Genomic DNA, 16,638 nt, shown 5'->3' with positions numbered 1-16,638 from the left:
TGTTATATATTAGACTTCTGTTCTTTCAGTTCTCACTGTTTTGAGCGCTTCCTTCACCAGGTCGTCTTCCAGGTTGGCCTGAATGTGAACTGCAGCAGACAAAAGGGAACAACAGTTAGTGACAAGCGAAACCTTCAAGCAAAGCAGCACCGAGGCAGCTGTAACAAGTGCCACCTCAGCCGAGCTTTAATATGACGTCTTTTCCTTACTGTCCACTTCATCCAGGATAAACTCGTCCGTAGTGATGTCCAGCTCTCCCAGGTTCAGGTTAGCGATGTCTGCTTCAGTCTTCTGGGTGAAACACAATCAGTGTGTCTTCAGTGGTGATAATTAACAGGATGAAACTGTCAAAACTTACTGACATTAAAGCTTTCTTTGGTTTTCATTCACTCACTTGTTTATTCCAGCCAATGAGAAAACATACACTTACTGGCCACTTTGTTAGGTACACCTGTTTGTCTGTCCTTTAACTCAAATATCTAGACCTGTGGACATGTACAGATGACCTGCTGTAGTTCAAACTAAGCATCAGAATGTGGAGAAAAGGTGATCTAAGTGACTGCGAGGGTGGTATGTTGGTCTGAGTGTTTCCGAATCTGCTGATCTGCCGGGATTGTCCCACAACTGCAGAGGGCTGTGCGATATGACCAAAATCTCACATCCCGATATAAGAATTCTATCGTCCGATAACGATATAAATCACAAACGTGTAACATTTTCTGTAAATTCTGTGAATCTCGGGCAGCTCGACTTGCGTGAAGTGTTTCCAGCTGCGTGTCCTGTAGCTGGAGTCGAGTGTTTTAACCGATGCATGAAACGAGTCTAAGGTTTATTTTTTAGCACCTGGCGGCTCTTTTTTACTTCTCATCCGTAAATAATCTGCTCTTTCACGTGATTCAGTTTACTTTGAAAAGTCTCAACAGGATCTTGAGCTTTATTGTGAAAGGTGTATGTGGAAAATAAAGAAGCGGACATGCAATGCTGTTACCGTCGTTGTTGCTAACGACAACGCATAAAAACAGGCGCTTGTCCGTCTGTAGTGTGGTTCTATTAAATATAAGAGAAAGACAACTTTAATAAATGAATACAGCCACTACAGTCACCATCAGAACGGTGAAAAAATATTGCCGTAAACAGTTTATTTTGCGACACCACGAAACAATCGACAGCGTAAAATGAAATGATAGACGTTTTTATATCGTCATCCCATACATATCGTTACATCGAACAGCCCTACACAAAAGGTCGGAAAAAGACCTTCTGCGCACAGCAGCTCACTGGAGGAGAACGGCCAGACTGCTTTGAGCCCGACTTACAACCAAGGAACAGCATAAGCAAATGGACTACGGGAGCAGAAGACCACAGCTGGTGTCACTCATGTCAGCTAAGAAGAGGGAACTGAGGCTACAGTTCGCACAGACTCACCAAAACTGGACACAGAAGATGAAAAAAACATTTCCATTCCCATCCCTGCATAACCTCAGTGTCCACCAGGATAACACACCCTGTCTCAAAGCTCAGACCATCTTAAACTGGTTTCCTGAATGTGACGATGGGTTCACTGTACTCAGTTGGCCTCAACAGTCAGCAGAGTTGGATTAGTGGCCATGTATTAATTAATTTTATTGTGTTCTGTGCTGCTGCTTACAATGACAATAAAACTCTTCTCTTATGTGATCTCACTCCAAAAGAGCATCTTTGGGATGTGGTGGAATGGGAGATTCTCATCATGGATGCAGCTGACAAGTCTGCAGCAACTGTGTGCTGATGTCATAATGATGTCATGTCAACATGGACCAAAATCTCTGAGGAATGTTATCAACAGCTGAATCTGAAGACTTAAACCGACTGAAGGAAAAATGAGCTCCATCCCGGTTACATCAAGGTGTACCTAATAAAGTGTCCGATGTGCGTATTTACACAGAGAGAAGATGACTGAATAAACATCTGTTTTCTAGCCGTTGCACACACCACCTCCGCTGTGTTTGTATGACAGACTTAAACCAATAACAAACTGACTGATGCAGCAAAACAGTCCAAATCTGATAATAATCAATAATCAGCCATAATCAGGATTATTAATGCGGGACCAGAACGACAACGGATAAACATAAATCGCCTTTTCCTCCTCAGAAAAAGGAAGTCAATGCTTCCCATTAGCATCCAGCAGCAGCGCTCCGTAGAATGAGTCCACCTGCTAACAGCTTCTTTGAGCTTCACGCAGCTAAAGCTTGCGCTCACCTGCGATTACCTCCGTGAAACTGAACGCAGGCGTCACGCAGAAAAAGAACATCTTACCTCGTCCTGTAAATACGCCATGGCGACTTCTGTCGGGTTCCCAGCTGTATTTACATCGGGCCCAGCTCCAGCAGCGGTCGCGGTTCCCTCCGCCATTGCGGCCAATTTACGCTAACGTCAAAAAAAAAAAAATACAAATCTAAAGTTCCACCTCGTAGTTAGCAAAAATATCGTATTATTAACCGAGCGCGGTATTATCACGATCACGTGCCGTGGGTGATAAATCAGTGGGACTCAATAAACATTTATTTCGCGTGAGTTAACGAAACTAACCGCGTTAAGCCACGTATTTGCTTGTTTCTTTTGAACACATTTTTTTTCTAGTCGGGCGACTCGATAGTGACGGACCAACTTCCGTTCCCCGAAGGGGTCAAACTCTCGCGAGAGGCTTGCGGCTTCCTCTTCGCACGGAACCTGCTTCCAAGATGGTGAGTGTCTTTTCTGTCGGACTGAAATGTCTCAGAAATCCGCGATCATCCAACTTTAGTCGCGCTTGTTTGTCACATTTATACATCTGATAAATCCTCCACAGCCTACTTGAGTGGGCTGGTGCGGAATTTTCAGTTTATTGCTGGTAATTTGACGTTTTAGCGCAGTTTGCTGTGGGATGTGAGTGGAGCTGTGTCGACGAGCGCCAACAGTTAACTTCGTTTTCCCCTCCCGGTTATAAAGCGTCCACATGCCCGGCGTCTGCTGCTGGCACTCGTAGCTGTGGATGGAGACCCTGTGCTGCTTCAAACTTTAAGAAGCAGTCATAGTTCGAGGCGGTTACCCCTCAGAGCTAACAGGCTTTAGCCTCGCCAAGCATGTTGGTGGACCCTGGCCGGGAGCTGGAAGTACTCTGATGTAAATACACAGTATTTAAAATAGTCGAAGTACTGCTGGGATGTTTTTGAACAAAGCTGAAGCTGTTCAGAGCCGCAGCAGTCGATCTGTTTGGGCTAACGGGGCTGAACTAAGAGAAATCCTCATGAACCTCTAGCACACTGTGCAAATATATAGGTTAACATATAAAGATACATACAGCGTGAAGCTTGTAAACATGTATGTGTATTACTGCATGATCTTTGCAGAAACTACATGTTGCTGTGTGTGACTCACTTTGTTTCCCTCTGCGTCTCAGTCTCTGGTCATCCCTGAGAAGTTCCAGCACATTCTTCGTGTCCTGAACACGAACATTGATGGCAGGAGGAAGATCGCCTTCGCCATCACTGCCATCAAGGTGAGCTCCTCCCTGAGACTGTGCCGCTTGTTACAACTGTTTTTCATCATCACATCAGTTGCGCTGTGTTTTTTGTGATTGTCGGCGTGTTGTTAACACTTTGTCTCTTCTCAGGGTGTTGGCAGACGTTACGCTCATGTTGTCCTGAGGAAAGCCGACATCGACCTGAACAAGAGGGCCGGAGAGCTGACTGAGGAGGAGGTGAGGATTGTTCAGAGCTTTGAATGAAAACGGCGACTTGTGATGCTTTTGTGTTGTCAGGAGATTTTGTCACTGGAGCTTTAGTGGTGGTTCTGAATCTGGGCAACAAGTATCACGAGTATTGATTTGTGAAGCGTTTGGAGGGTCGGCCCTCTGCAGGCCGGTCTCTGAGGCTATAGAAATATTTCAATCGTCCTCAGAGCAGCGTCTTGTTTTATTGCATGAAGGCAAAGAGACGGCACTTTGTTCTGTGACGAATGGTACTCACAAGTCGGAGGAGTAAGTGTGGCTACCAGCAGCAGGTTAACGTTGGCACTAGAGCAGGGCGATATGCCCAAAAATATTTATCACCATATACATTTGAAAATTCGCGGTAACGATATAACTGACGATATAATTGACACTAGACAAAATACTTTACAACTCCACAACTTTATTAGTGCAAAAACAAACAAACATCAATGTATTTTCACTTAAACAAGCAGCTGTTTATCTGCATTAAAGTTATATAAAAATTTAAAGTGCAAATGCAAACTCCTCGCTGACAGTTTAACCAAAAGGCATTTCCAGTGGAAACTGGCCGACATATCCTCAGCATAACCATGTATAACATCCACAGAACTTAAAAAGAGGTTATACACACACAATACGGTAACATTATGTTGAAGCACAGTACGTATCACTCCGCGAGGCTCCGCCTATGATAGCCGTAACGCTCCGACAATCCATCAAGCGCTGCGGCTTCGTAGCTCAGCAAAGTCGTACTGAAACATTTGACAGATTTTCGAGCGCCGTGCACATAAAATCGTTTCGAGGTCAGTAAACACGACCAGAGTTCATACAGAAGGCACACGGGATTATAAGGGGCTCTGTCGACTTTCAGACAAATCAAAGGATGATTTTAAGTGTGCCGTATTTTCCAAACAACGCGGTAATAACGACGGCCCGCTAGCATGCGCTACCAGAAATAGTGCTTTGTTGTGCTGAACCAGTTCCACACCAGTGAAGCTGCAGCATTTTTACAAACCAGTCCAGGTTCATCTGTTTCAGTCAACGATCCGCTTTCGCTCTTCTCGTTCTGCGTCGCCGCCATGTGCGTATGTAAACAAAGGCACTGCGCATGCGCGTTTTACCCATATTCTATCGTGATATTTCATTTTCTTATCGTTGCCCAACATTACACCGGTGTTACCGTGAACGGTATAATATAGCCCCGCCCTAGTTGGCACACCTGTGCAGAAGGTGGTCACACCGTGCGTATGAGTGTGTATCTGCCACTGCAGTGCTCCAGTTTTTACACATTTAGACAAACTAGGGGGTAAAGAAGCACCTCCCGTCTCAAAGGGGTGCAGAGTGACGTAATCATCAAAGACATCATTGGTTTAGCTGAGGCTGCTCGGTGGACTTTTCTGTCTGCAGAGCATTTTGCTTCACATCAGGATCAAAATATTTTATTGATTCCTAGATGAAGTTTGTCCTGACTTTGATGTAAGGCAGCAGATGTTTCCTCGGGCGTCACATTGTAGGCAGATGGCGTCAGTCTCCCAGACATAAACGCTTGATTAGATCCTTTCCTGTCGATCACCATATTCAGTTTCCTTGCGTAGTAACCGGAGCTGCTTGGTTGTCAGGTCGAGCGTGTGGTGACCATCATGCAGAATCCTCGCCAGTACAAAATCCCAGACTGGTTCCTCAACAGGCAGAAGGACGTGAAGGACGGCAAATACAGCCAGGTGGGTGATCGCAGCTGCTGCTTTGTCTTCCAAGAATCTAAATGATAAAGTCAATTTTTGGCTCAAACCTGAACGAGGTTCACACCAAGGTATTTGATTGGACGAGCTAGTTCGAGGCACCCCGTGACCATCCCTGTGTCTGATTTCAGGTCCTCGCCAACAGCCTGGATAACAAGTTGAGAGAAGATCTGGAGAGGCTGAAGAAGATCAGGGCTCACCGTGGTCTCAGGCACTTCTGGGGGTAAGAGCTCGGTCCTTGTATTCATTGACACTGCTGTGAGAAGGCTCTGCATTGACGCGTCCTCTGTTTACCCGAGTCTGCACACATCTGTGAGCGGGACACGTCCTGCAGAGTTCAGAGACTTCATGAACGTTTGTGTCACACTTGAGTGAACGAGGCGTCTGCAGAGTGAGCCTGTCCTGAAAAACTTGAACTGTGAGCTCAGAAACGCTGGTGCCGCCTCTGCGTGCGTCCACACTAACAGGCTAAAGTCGTGTGACTGTAGAGCACAGATGCAGCGACTTCTGCACCAACGGTCTTAAAAAAAAATGCTTTTTTTACCCAATTTTTGTTTCTTAAAACAACGAGAGCCACATATAAAGACATTCGTTTTAAATTTTGATAAAACGGAGGCAGTTTAATGTCCTCGTAGGTGGCCCTTGTGGAGCAAAATTTAGTATTTTGGTCTAGACAACCCAAAACGTGACGTCCGGATATGTGGATGCCGGGTCCTAGGAGGTTAATAATGGGCTCAAACATTGTGATGCATGTTGTCCTGCTGATTTACAGACCAGTTAAACATCCTGTTTATGTTCCTGAAGCAGATGTTTGAGTTTCCTGATGGTGGAGAGGTTATAAGTTTGTCTCTAAGCTGAAGCACGTTTCCAACGTGGAGCAGTCGGTCTGATAAAAGCCTTTAAAAACAAATGAAATCCTCAAACATGTTGTTCAGTCCTTTGTTACAGACGTCCTAACCTGGTTTGTCTCTCTCCCTGCAGTCTGCGTGTGCGCGGCCAGCACACCAAGACCACCGGCCGTCGTGGTCGCACCGTCGGCGTGTCCAAGAAGAAGTAAACTGCCCCGCTTCCCTTTGTTTCAATAAAACACCACAGTTCACAAAATGTTCTCGTCCCCTGTGCTGCTTTACTTCTCTCACCAACACACCGCTGGGAGCTCCTTGGTGATTTATTTTGAAGGGACGTGGCGTCTCGGTGAAGCAGTTTTAATGTTCATGTTGTATTTAAATGTTGCAGTGCACAGCTGAACATGTTCTGCAGGATTTCGAACAGCAATCTGATATTTGAGGCTGTTAGTACAGATGGAGCTGCTCAGCAGGGGGAATAGATCAGGAGTAAAAGGCCCAGTGACACGGACACGAGTGCTCGGAGTACACTGAATACATCTGCACTTCAGACAAAACTTATTTCCCTGCTTTGGCTCAGAGGCAGGTTGAGAGCAGCAGCCTTCATTGTACAGAATGAAACCAGGATAGAGAAGCCCGAGAACAGCTGAGCTTTAGTCGATACCCTGTAGTGATGCACAGGTGGATGCGCCGCTGTGCCGACCTTTGTTTTGTCTAATATTTCTGAGCCCAGGCAGGTTGGTTACACTTGGACACAAAAACAGAAGCTGGAGATCGAGTCCAACAGTTTATTGTGCTGCATTGATGACAGGAGGAAAGACAGTATCACACATCAGAAATGAAATATTGCTTCATTCTAATATAGACACATCCCACAGAAACTGAGATGTGGGGAAATGATATGGCTGCAGGAGGTTTAAAGTGCGTAGGAAGTGGAGCAAAGGCTTGAAGCAGCAGGACCCGAGCGGGCTCGTGAAAAATGCTTTTTCATGCCAGTGTTTGAAACGTGTTGCTGCACAGCTGCATCTGTAGACGACAAACATTCAAGACTAGCAAAATATGGGCTTTTAAACATCTGTGTACAACTTTTTATTAAGGAAATGTTTCAGAAAACTGCTGCTGCCTTATCTCTGCATTCAGAAGCGCCGCTGCTGTAACAGCAGGGAGAATAAAGTCCATCCTGACCGCTACGATAACCTCGAGCAACAGGTTCCACTGAGTGTGCACGCTAAGTGAGGAGCTGCTTGTTTTTAGTGCAGAGCTGTCCCACAGCGCTAAAGCCTGAAGACGCTATGAAGATTTCAGAGATGAAACCGGCCGACGAGTCGCTGCGACTGTTTTTAATTCACCAGTTTGTAGAAAAGAAGATGAACTAAAAGCCTTTTCGAAGCCTCGGAGCTCTTCTAGAGAAAGTGGCAAATGTTTAATTATCATTTGTCTGATTTCATTTGGTAAATCCACCATCACGGAGGACCATCGAGCAGCAGTCCACTGTGACGTCTCGAGGGTCAGTGCCGCGAAACGACCTGGTGAAAATAAAGCTACCAGCCCAGCGACCTTTTTCTGACACGACTACACAGCTCGACACGACCGGCTTCCACCGACAAATCTAAAAAACAGAATAAATTAAAAAACAGCCGGGGGTGCATGAGAAGATGAGCTTTATACTTTCACCTGGTTTTAAAAGCGGAGTGGGAGTGGGGTGGAGGCGACACTGAGAAAAACACAAGTTTGATCCCGAAGTTGGTCTTCTATTTAAAAAAAGAAGCTTCTGACAGATAAACCCTGAACATTTCCATCTGGAAACACTTTCACAAAATTGACTCCAAAAATATTTAAGACTTATTTTTCCGGCTGAAAATGGGCGTCCATAAAGACGGCTCTCTTTTAAACTAGTTTATCAGATTTTGTAGTTTCCAAAGTTCTGTTTTGGTCATTTCTGCAAAAAGAAAATAAAATGCATTTTTTTTTAAATAGCCACATTTTGAATTGGTGCTTTTATTTTGGCACCGCAGACATGTAGCTATGAGGAAGCTGCTGCAGCTGCTCACTGACACGTCGCGTCTGCATGTTAGAGAAGCATGGAGAACATCTGGCTTTGTCCAGCACACACGGCTGACTTGAAAGCATCAAAAACAGCTGGACTCCAGCAGCTGCTGCTTTAGTTTCACTCTGTAGACTTAGATCAGTTTGTCTGCTGCAGAATCAGCTCACATGTTACAGCCAGTTCAGTGAGGAGATGAAGAGATTCCCATTAATAACAGTAAACTAGGAAAAACATGACGCAGGTTTTCTGTGAAACTGTGGCAGCTGAACTAACTTATCATAAAAAACAGAAGAGAAATCGAAGAGCCACGTTGGAGAGTCCACCGCTCCCCCTCAGGCCTCCCTCTGTGGGGTAGGAGGCTGCTGCTGCTGGGGCTGCTGCTGCTCTTTGGTGGGGGCGTAGTACAGCTCCAGAGGCTTCCTGACCTTCCAGTACTTCTCGTTCACCAACTCCAGAGTCAGCGAGCCGTTTAGGGTCTGAGAGGAAGGATGAGCATAAAGGTCAGATCACAAAAAAGCTTCTAATGGAATCGATCAGTCCAGATTTCCTCCATCGTACAACAAAAATCACACCAGGAACCAGCCTGACTGCACTACGCAAAGACTTGCCCACTTTCTGTCCTGGGTTTTCACAATAAAAGCCCTAGACACACTCACTGTAATACAGTCCCAAACAAAAAAGCTGTAAAATAAAAGTTTTCCAATAAAAACTGTTTCGTCTCACTCCCATTTGTTGTTGTTGCACTTTGAAGCTCTACTTGGAACCTCGTTAAGATCCAAACATGCAAAATCGGATTTGTTGCCATTTTTGAAGTGGTCTTAAACTTTTGCTTACCAGAGGTGAACACTGAATGAACGAGCCGCAGTTTCTGGGACGCAAATTTGAAATGAGAAGACTTCAAACTTCCCACTGATTTATATGTATTTTTTTAATCTAAGGCATCTTTTCAAGGAGCGAACGTGCACATCAGTCTGTAAAGATAACAAACTCATCCATGAACACAGAAGGTTAATGCAGCTTGAATAAAACGGGACTCGTGTTCAGCCGTCACTCACAGAGAACTGGCCTCCCCTCGTCAGGATGTAGATGGTGTACTGCTTCTCGCTGACGTTGCTCAGACTCGTCCCCTCGCCGCTTCCTGCCATCCCTCCGTTTTCACCTCCCCCGCCCTCGGCTCGCGCCTCTTCTCGTCCTGCCTCCTCTCGCCCTCGGTCCTCGGGTTCATTCTCGGGCCGTCGGTCCTCCAGAGCGATGCGCAGTGCGAGGTACTTGGACAGATGGTCCACCGTAGCGTTAGCTGTTGTCTTCACATATCTGACAAGGGAAAGGCAGATGATGGCGATGTGCTCTACCTCTGACAAATTAAACGTTTTCTGAATTGTCTGGCCACTCGGGGACAGGCTCACCACTTCACACATGTTCGTTCTTATTCACACATTTTTACTGATTTCTAGTCATTTCCCAGGTTTTAGCTGTTTTTGGTCTCTGCCATCTCTGCCATGATTCACATTTTCAGTATAAAATGTTTGTTCAGCTACTTCAGAAAAGGTCTAACCTCGTCTGGTTGTAGTCCTGGGCGTGGACCAGCTGTGGGTGTGGTCTGAACACCAGCTCGATCTCGGAGGACAGCCCCTCTTTGTGGCGTCTCAGCGGGGGAGTCGGGCTCCCGCTGTCCACCTCGGGTCCCGAGCCATCATCGGATGGACGTGGCCGCTTGCGGCTTGGCCCGGCCTCCGGAGGGGTATGACCACAGGGGTGTGGCGTGTGTGAGGGGGCGGAGTCGTGGGAGAGGTGTGAACGGGAGTCCCCATTGTCCTCCCCACCACTGTAGGTGGTGTTATCACTCTCCTGAGTGGGCTTCTTCACTCGGTGATTCCTGGAGCCCCAAGGTAAACACATACAACAGTAATTATCATTCAGAGGGGAGGGGCTTAAACTTACAGGGTGTGGTCAGTTGTCATAACAGCAGCGGTGTTATTAAGTCAGGAACAGCAAGAAAAGGAGGAGCTGGGGAGAGGGTGGGTTGCAAAGCGGCATGCAGGCTAAAGAAGCGCAGCATCTGTCGGGAGTGCGGCTCTGTATCCCGCCTGAATGCTACGCCGTATTCAGGAGGATCCGCGGCGCTCTCTTGAGCGCAGAAGCGTGAAATCATAGAACTGATCCGTGTCACCTCTCGGACCTGTAGCGGGCCTGCTGCCGGAGCCCCTCCTCGATGCTGGAGCTCAGCGCCTCCTTGTTGTGCAGCCGGTTGAGTCGCTCGAGGACGCGGCGTTGGTGGGCTTCATACTCATCGCGACTCGGGTAGATCTTCGAGATCAGCGCGTCGAAGTTTGAGTCTCTGCGCAGCGAACGTCTAGAAACCAGCTTCTTCCTGCAGGTCGGACACTCCTTGTTCCTGCACAGGGAAAAACGGCCTGAAGCTTCGTAATCACTGAATAATTGGCTTTTGCAGAAATGTGCCACATTTAAAATCAGTCAGTGAACACATTCAGCTACACAAACGTTACCGCGACGCATTTGTTCTCGTTAGGGACAGCGGCAGCATTTCCACCGCAGAAAACAACCCATCAAAAGTCCCTTAAAAATTTATCTCTGAATTATTTATAATTGGCCAAAACAAGCTGTGTGAACACGGCGATCGTGAATCAGGTACACTGGCAGCTCGCGCTCACCCAGATCGCAGCGCGGTGACGATGCAGTCTGAGCAGAAGCGGTGCAGACACTCTTTGGTGGTCATGGTGTTCTTCAGCATGTCCAGACAGATGGGACACATGAGCTCGCTGTGCAGAGAGCGAGGAGACACGGCTACCTCCGTCCCGTCCACGATGGCCTCCTGAACATACCAAACGTGTGAGAACATTTGCGGTTCTTCATTTCTGCTACATCACAGTTGGTCCTTTTAGCCGAGCTGTTTATTTTCTATTCCCTCTGCTCTGGCAATGGGAACAAAGCTTACAAACTCATTTACCCTTCAGCAAACATCACAAATAATTTCCTCACAGTTTCCTAAGACACTGCCTCTATTTTGCAGCGAGCTGCTGGGCACACAGACAGCTTTACCTGAGGGCTCCTGTGCAGCTCGTACAGACTCAGCTCCCAGGTCTTACTGGGAGCCTGGATGTTTACCGGAGCTGCCATGGCTGCGCTCCCCCCCAATCAATCCTCACTGAGAGACAGGAGAGAAAACACAATCAGATGTTCTCGTCATGTGTCAAAATAATTAACTTTTTTACAGACTCAAAATAAAAACACAAAGAAATCCACATGAAGACATGCATATATAATTATTTTAAGAGCAATACCTCCACATGCTGGGCTGGCAGAATAACTCAACCTGTTTTAAATGTATGAACTCGTACAGCAACAAACATTTGAATTCAGTCTCATCAGTCATCAGGAGCATATCCACCTCACATGTGCTGTACAGGCTGAGTGGCTGCAGTTGCACCTGAAGTAGGGCTGAACGATATATATATATATATAATATCGCGACATGATCAAGTGCAATTTTCTAACCGCAAAGGCTGCGATTATACTCTGGACCTGTCCAAATTCATGGGCTGCATCCTCCTGAGGCCGCATTTGTAGACCGATTACGTCACAGCGACGCGCCGAAGGCTGTCCAAATTACTACCATATCCCAGAATTCATAGCGCGGCCAAACTCCAGTTTCCAGCAATGGCGGCCGCTACTAAGCTTTAAAATTACTCATACTAATCTTTCTGGGTCACAAAATAAACTTTTAACATATTTTCAGGCGAGAAAGTAGCTGTGTAAACATCAAATATCTGCTCGGTTTATCAAGATATCCCATATTTGCAAAAGTGCTTCGACGTTTTCAGAGGCGTCTGCTACTCACCAGCTCGACAGCTAGCCGGGAGCTCGAGGATTACTGATGCGGCCGAGAACGGCACAACTCCCGGCACATCATTTTCAGATCACCGCGGAGTTTCGCTGCTCGGGTTAAACGTAATATATAAGTCACTTAGACAACCTAAAAATGTTATTGTTGGGCTTTTTTCAGTGTTTTGTTTGTTCGTGAGTAAATCGGTTTGGCTGAGATTAAAGTTATTAGATTAGATAAAATAAAACTTTATTAATCCCCCGGGTGGGTTCCTCCTTGGTTTTCACACAGCTGACTAAACGTCAAACAGAAAACTTATTAAACAGAAGTATGAGACGGTCGAGAATTTACACCAGTGTCTGGTTATATTTTAGATAGCAAGAAGCAGACGGCCGAGTTTATTAAACTCCACCGAGACAGCGGTGACGCTAATCAGAACTAGCCTTCTGATTAGCTAATCAGAAGGCTAGTTACGGCTAGTTAGTTAAGGCTAGTGTGGTAAAGCCACTGATTTTTTTTATGTAGGTCAGGTATCTACCTCACCTGACTTTGTGCAGATTGGCACAAAGTCAGTACAATGTGCCAATCTGCAATCGGCACATTGTACTGACTTTCATTTTAATGTTTACACCAGGGTTCCTTGTCAGCACTTTATGCTCAGATGTTTGTAAGCTAAAAATAAACTATTGTGTATGTTCAAATATACTGTTGTGATTGAAGAAGTTAAATAAAAATGTCAGTCATCAATTCATGCATCACCTCATGTCATCATAACAGAGGTCTGTCTTCCAGGAAAGAACAGTTTAACATTAATGTAATATAGTATTGGCCATACTATATGATGTATTGCTTGTCTTTGTTTAATAATACAGAAGACAAAGACCTTAAAAAATAATCGCATATCGCATCGCAATCGCAATATTGGGGCAAAAAATCGCAATTAGATTGTTTTCCATAATCGTTCAGCCCTAACCTGAAGCATTCAAATCTACCCACAAACATGTTGAAAGATGCAATGCCAGCAATGTGGACTGTCAAGACTAAAACCAGTCACTGAGCGAAGACAACTGTAATATACGTGTTAAATATCTGCTCGCTGTGAAATAACATAAAAGGAGTGGTGGTTTCTAAAACCTCGAGTGTATGATGCGCTGAAAATAAACACGGTTTCATGTAGTTGAATGGTTTATTGGAAAGAAGGAAAAACACTGAAAGTTACAAGTGTATTGTGAACGAAACCAACTCAAACGTGGCGACAGAGCCGTGCAGATGTGTGTCACGAGTTAATCTCGCTGTATAATAAACAAAAATGATCCCTGCTAAATCCGGATCCGTTTCCGGTGCAGTCTGCCGGGTCTCTTCGCTACAAAGCTTTTTTCTGCAGGATGATGTGCAACATTTGATGTGTGAGAAGGATAACGGCTTTGATTCGGTGTGGCCGTGATCTTATTCACGCTTGCATGTGTAAACATCTCGGCTTTCTTCGCATGTTCTCAGCTTTTTGGATTTCTTCAGTTTTTAAATGATTACAAAGGCACCGGGTTTATTCTGAAAACAAAACCATGTAACTTCACAGCAGCCCCGCGGTCTCTGCTGAGAACCACAGCTTATTTTTAGTTCCCACATGAGGAACTCACCAACAGCTGCCAGCCTTCAAACTTCCTGCAGGGACCGAACACTCCAAAGTTTGCGAACTTTGACTCAGTTTTGCGGATTTAACAGCCAAACGCTTTACATCCGTCGACGCGCACTGAAAAGGACGAAAAAGAGGGAAGAAGAAACTCACCTGACGTTTAAGTGACGGCAGCTGGCACCGCTGCACAGACACGGAGCCACTAGACCGCTACGAACAGCGCGCAGCGGGGCTCGGCTTCCCGCCACAGTCTTTACGATGTCGGCGGAGGGGTCTTACGTTGTCACGGAGCCTCGGTACAGAACTACAGCGGCCAAAAATATCAGGAACGAAACATTTTTCGACAGTCATAAGCTACCTAACATTAGCCGCGGCCATTTTTTCCCTTCTTCTTCTGCGGCTCCCGGTAAAGCTGCACACCGCTTTGCGGCGGTAGTGCCCCAAACGGCAGGTTTGCGTATTGCAGCGCAGCCCCAATCCCAGACTCGGCAACCACACACGTTTTATGTGTTTTAAAACACAAACAACTTAAACTAAAAATAATAACAAATCAAACATACCATACTCGTGGGATTTTAAGAGAACTTTATTTTAAAGATGCAGCAATAACTGAAACTGAATCACAAAAGAAGAACACGGGAAAATGACCACCAAAGTGCTAAAAGCGACTTCTTCCACCTTTTACACCTTCAGTGGTGTAAAAGGTGACAAGTGACAGGCCTGCAGTGAAATTCAGAATTCATTTAAACTGATGAATTTTGAATTAATAAATTAAATTAAGCCCAGCATGGCCCAGCTTCAATCTCTTGTCCAAACTCGTACTTGTCCCGAACTCGAAAATTTGAGGAGGAAAACAAAATAACACTGGTCCCGAAGAGTCTGGTCAAACAATTTTATTGAACACACGCGCGGGGAGATGGATACTGCACACAATCAGCATAGATCTCCACCCAAAAAGCAATTGCTTTTATAATGTCAGGGTTTGACAAGGTTTCCAAGAACATTATTTGCATCTTAAGAACATTTTTTGCATTTTTTACAGACAATGGTCAATTTTAAGAGATAAATGCAGACACCGAAGTTCCCCTCCCTAGCATCTTCGTCCATATATGGCGATGAATCCAGGCCCTGAAGATCCCCAGGGTCTTCTTTTTGACACATCTTCTGTCACCGGTTACTAAGCAAACTCAAACGCCACAGGTTGCTGAATAGTTTCAGGCCTGTTTCTAGATTATATGGACTATATGTGTTTTGTAAGCGTTTATGCAGTTTTAACCTTCTATAGCTCCAAGTCACTTACACAATAGATCGTCCGGACATCGCGCCGAACGAGGCTTATGACCTTTCCTTAATTGACTGAGCTTTAACTCTTTAATAAGCACAAAATGCAATGTGTGCATACAATTATTATGGCTGCACCTGTAATAAAAGGTTAATGTAAAGCCAGCAGGTTTAATAACCATCTTAATGCAATGTTAATGCTGCAGGATATATTGTAGCTGTAAAATAATTTCTTTAATTCCACACACTGTAAAGCCAGAGGCGACCAAACATTGGAAGTCTGTCTGTTAAACGTAACAGACCCAAGGATCTGTTACGTTTAAAGGACTAACCTGTAAGAGCCATTTAATGTACTTTAATACTCAGATTTTGACCTTTACTGTTTCACAGAGTTAAACAGGAGACACCCACAATTTTGACTTTAACTGCAGTTTAGCAGGAGCAAAGCAAAAGCAGAATCAAATAATAATGAAAACAGAATCTAATGACCTGAATTATACTCATCTAATTAACCTACTCAGAGCTAATGCTGGCCCTGTTATTCTTAACACAGGAAATCCCATCACATATGAACATTCAGTCCCATATCAGTATACTTGACTTCATGTTCAACCACACATTTAAAAAGTCAGACATTATTTCAGATGAGTGACTTCTCTTTCAAACACACACACATTATTCAGCCTGAGTGATTATTATAGATTATATGTTCTTCACCACTCTCAGACACTACTGTGCTAAGTTCAAAGAGTAATGAGGTCCAGGCACACAAAATTCGCACATCAGGACAGACTTTTCCAACACTCTAACTCATTTCTCACATTCATTTCTTCTTCATATACTTATACTTTGATTTAGCTGTGATTAAAAATAAAGATGCTGTGCACACTCCAAACTCTGCTTCGGCCCTCTTCTACATATAAAGCTGGCTGGACCGTTTAGCCGCTCTCAGATGCGCTGACAGGCAGGCTGAGGGGACTTCAACCTCCCTCGTTCCACTTTCTTTGACTCAAAACGAGCTTTTGCATTGACATTGTAATTTAGTTTGTTAGTTTGGTTTCCCTGCCCTGCAGAAACCCTGCTGCGGTTCTCACAACTGGGTTCATGAAAATTATTATTATTATTATTGTCGTTGTTGTTATTATTATTAATTATTAATATTATTGTTGTGTTTTTCAGCACTTCATTACTTTGATGTTGTTTAAAAAATATGTGAACAAACATGTGATGAGAAAATGAAATAATGATATACCTCATAAAAATCTACCGTATTTCACTGGGCTCCACAGATCAGGCCAGACTGATGAATCTCTTTATACAAGTGCAGCAGCTATGACTGTCACTATGACAGAAGTCAGGCTGATTTCATTTACAGCTGCAGCCGCTTTGGCAGTTGTAGTTGTTGTTGCTGCAGTTGCTGCAGTTGTGGTTGTTGTTGCTGCAGTTATAGTTGTTGTTGGAGCAGCTGTAGTTGTTGCTGCAGTTGTAGTTGTGTTTGGAGCAGCTGTAGTTGTTG

At 44.9% G+C, this 16,638-nt stretch overlaps 3 protein-coding genes across 5 annotated transcripts in view; 1 reads left to right on the top strand and 2 right to left on the bottom strand.

The window, feature by feature from the left end:
- Positions 1-2,573, bottom strand: part of vps52 (VPS52 subunit of GARP complex) — a 12,169-nt gene extending 9,596 nt beyond the window's left edge. Inside the window, exons 1-3 of one of the 2 annotated variants that reach the window (XM_005750296.1) lie at positions 2,299-2,573; positions 210-291; positions 37-89 (exon numbers count right to left, since the gene is read on the bottom strand). In XM_005750296.1, the coding sequence (XP_005750353.1) occupies positions 37-89; positions 210-291; positions 2,299-2,394 (231 nt within the window). In that variant the 5' untranslated portion in view covers positions 2,395-2,573. The remainder of the gene's footprint in view (positions 1-36; positions 90-209; positions 292-2,298) is intronic. The other variant, XM_005750297.1, reaches the window with a different exon arrangement.
- A 68-nt stretch (positions 2,574-2,641) lies between these two features.
- On the top strand, positions 2,642-6,577 carry rps18 (ribosomal protein S18). Its single transcript, XM_005750299.2, has 6 exons — positions 2,642-2,726; positions 3,422-3,520; positions 3,635-3,721; positions 5,353-5,454; positions 5,604-5,695; positions 6,454-6,577. The coding sequence occupies exons 1-6, from the start codon at positions 2,724-2,726 to the stop codon at positions 6,527-6,529; spliced, it is 459 nt and encodes a 152-aa protein (XP_005750356.1). The 5' UTR covers positions 2,642-2,723; the 3' UTR covers positions 6,530-6,577.
- A 514-nt stretch (positions 6,578-7,091) lies between these two features.
- Positions 7,092-14,315, bottom strand: LOC102198494 (E3 ubiquitin-protein ligase RING2-A). Of its 2 annotated transcripts, none has more exons than XM_005750294.1 (7): positions 13,995-14,315; positions 11,425-11,530; positions 11,037-11,197; positions 10,535-10,759; positions 9,920-10,240; positions 9,420-9,678; positions 7,092-8,840 (listed from the first exon to the last, which is right to left on the bottom strand). In XM_005750294.1, exons 2-7 carry the CDS (start codon positions 11,500-11,502, stop codon positions 8,697-8,699), a joined length of 1,188 nt encoding a protein of 395 aa, XP_005750351.1. In that variant the 5' UTR covers positions 11,503-11,530; positions 13,995-14,315; the 3' UTR covers positions 7,092-8,696. The 2 variants fall into 2 exon arrangements, with proteins under 2 accessions (XP_005750351.1, XP_005750352.1); XM_005750295.1 differs by having other exon boundaries at positions 10,544-10,759.
- Positions 14,316-16,638: the final 2,323 nt, after the last annotated feature.

The sequence above is a fragment of the Pundamilia nyererei genome, unplaced genomic scaffold, assembly GCF_000239375.1.
Source record: "Pundamilia nyererei isolate P.nyererei 1_Seehausen unplaced genomic scaffold, PunNye1.0 scaffold00268, whole genome shotgun sequence".
Taxonomy (NCBI): Eukaryota; Metazoa; Chordata; class Actinopteri; order Cichliformes; family Cichlidae; genus Pundamilia; species Pundamilia nyererei.
The sequence above is the reverse complement of the archived record's forward strand: the minus strand, read 5'-3'. Positions and strand labels throughout refer to the sequence as shown.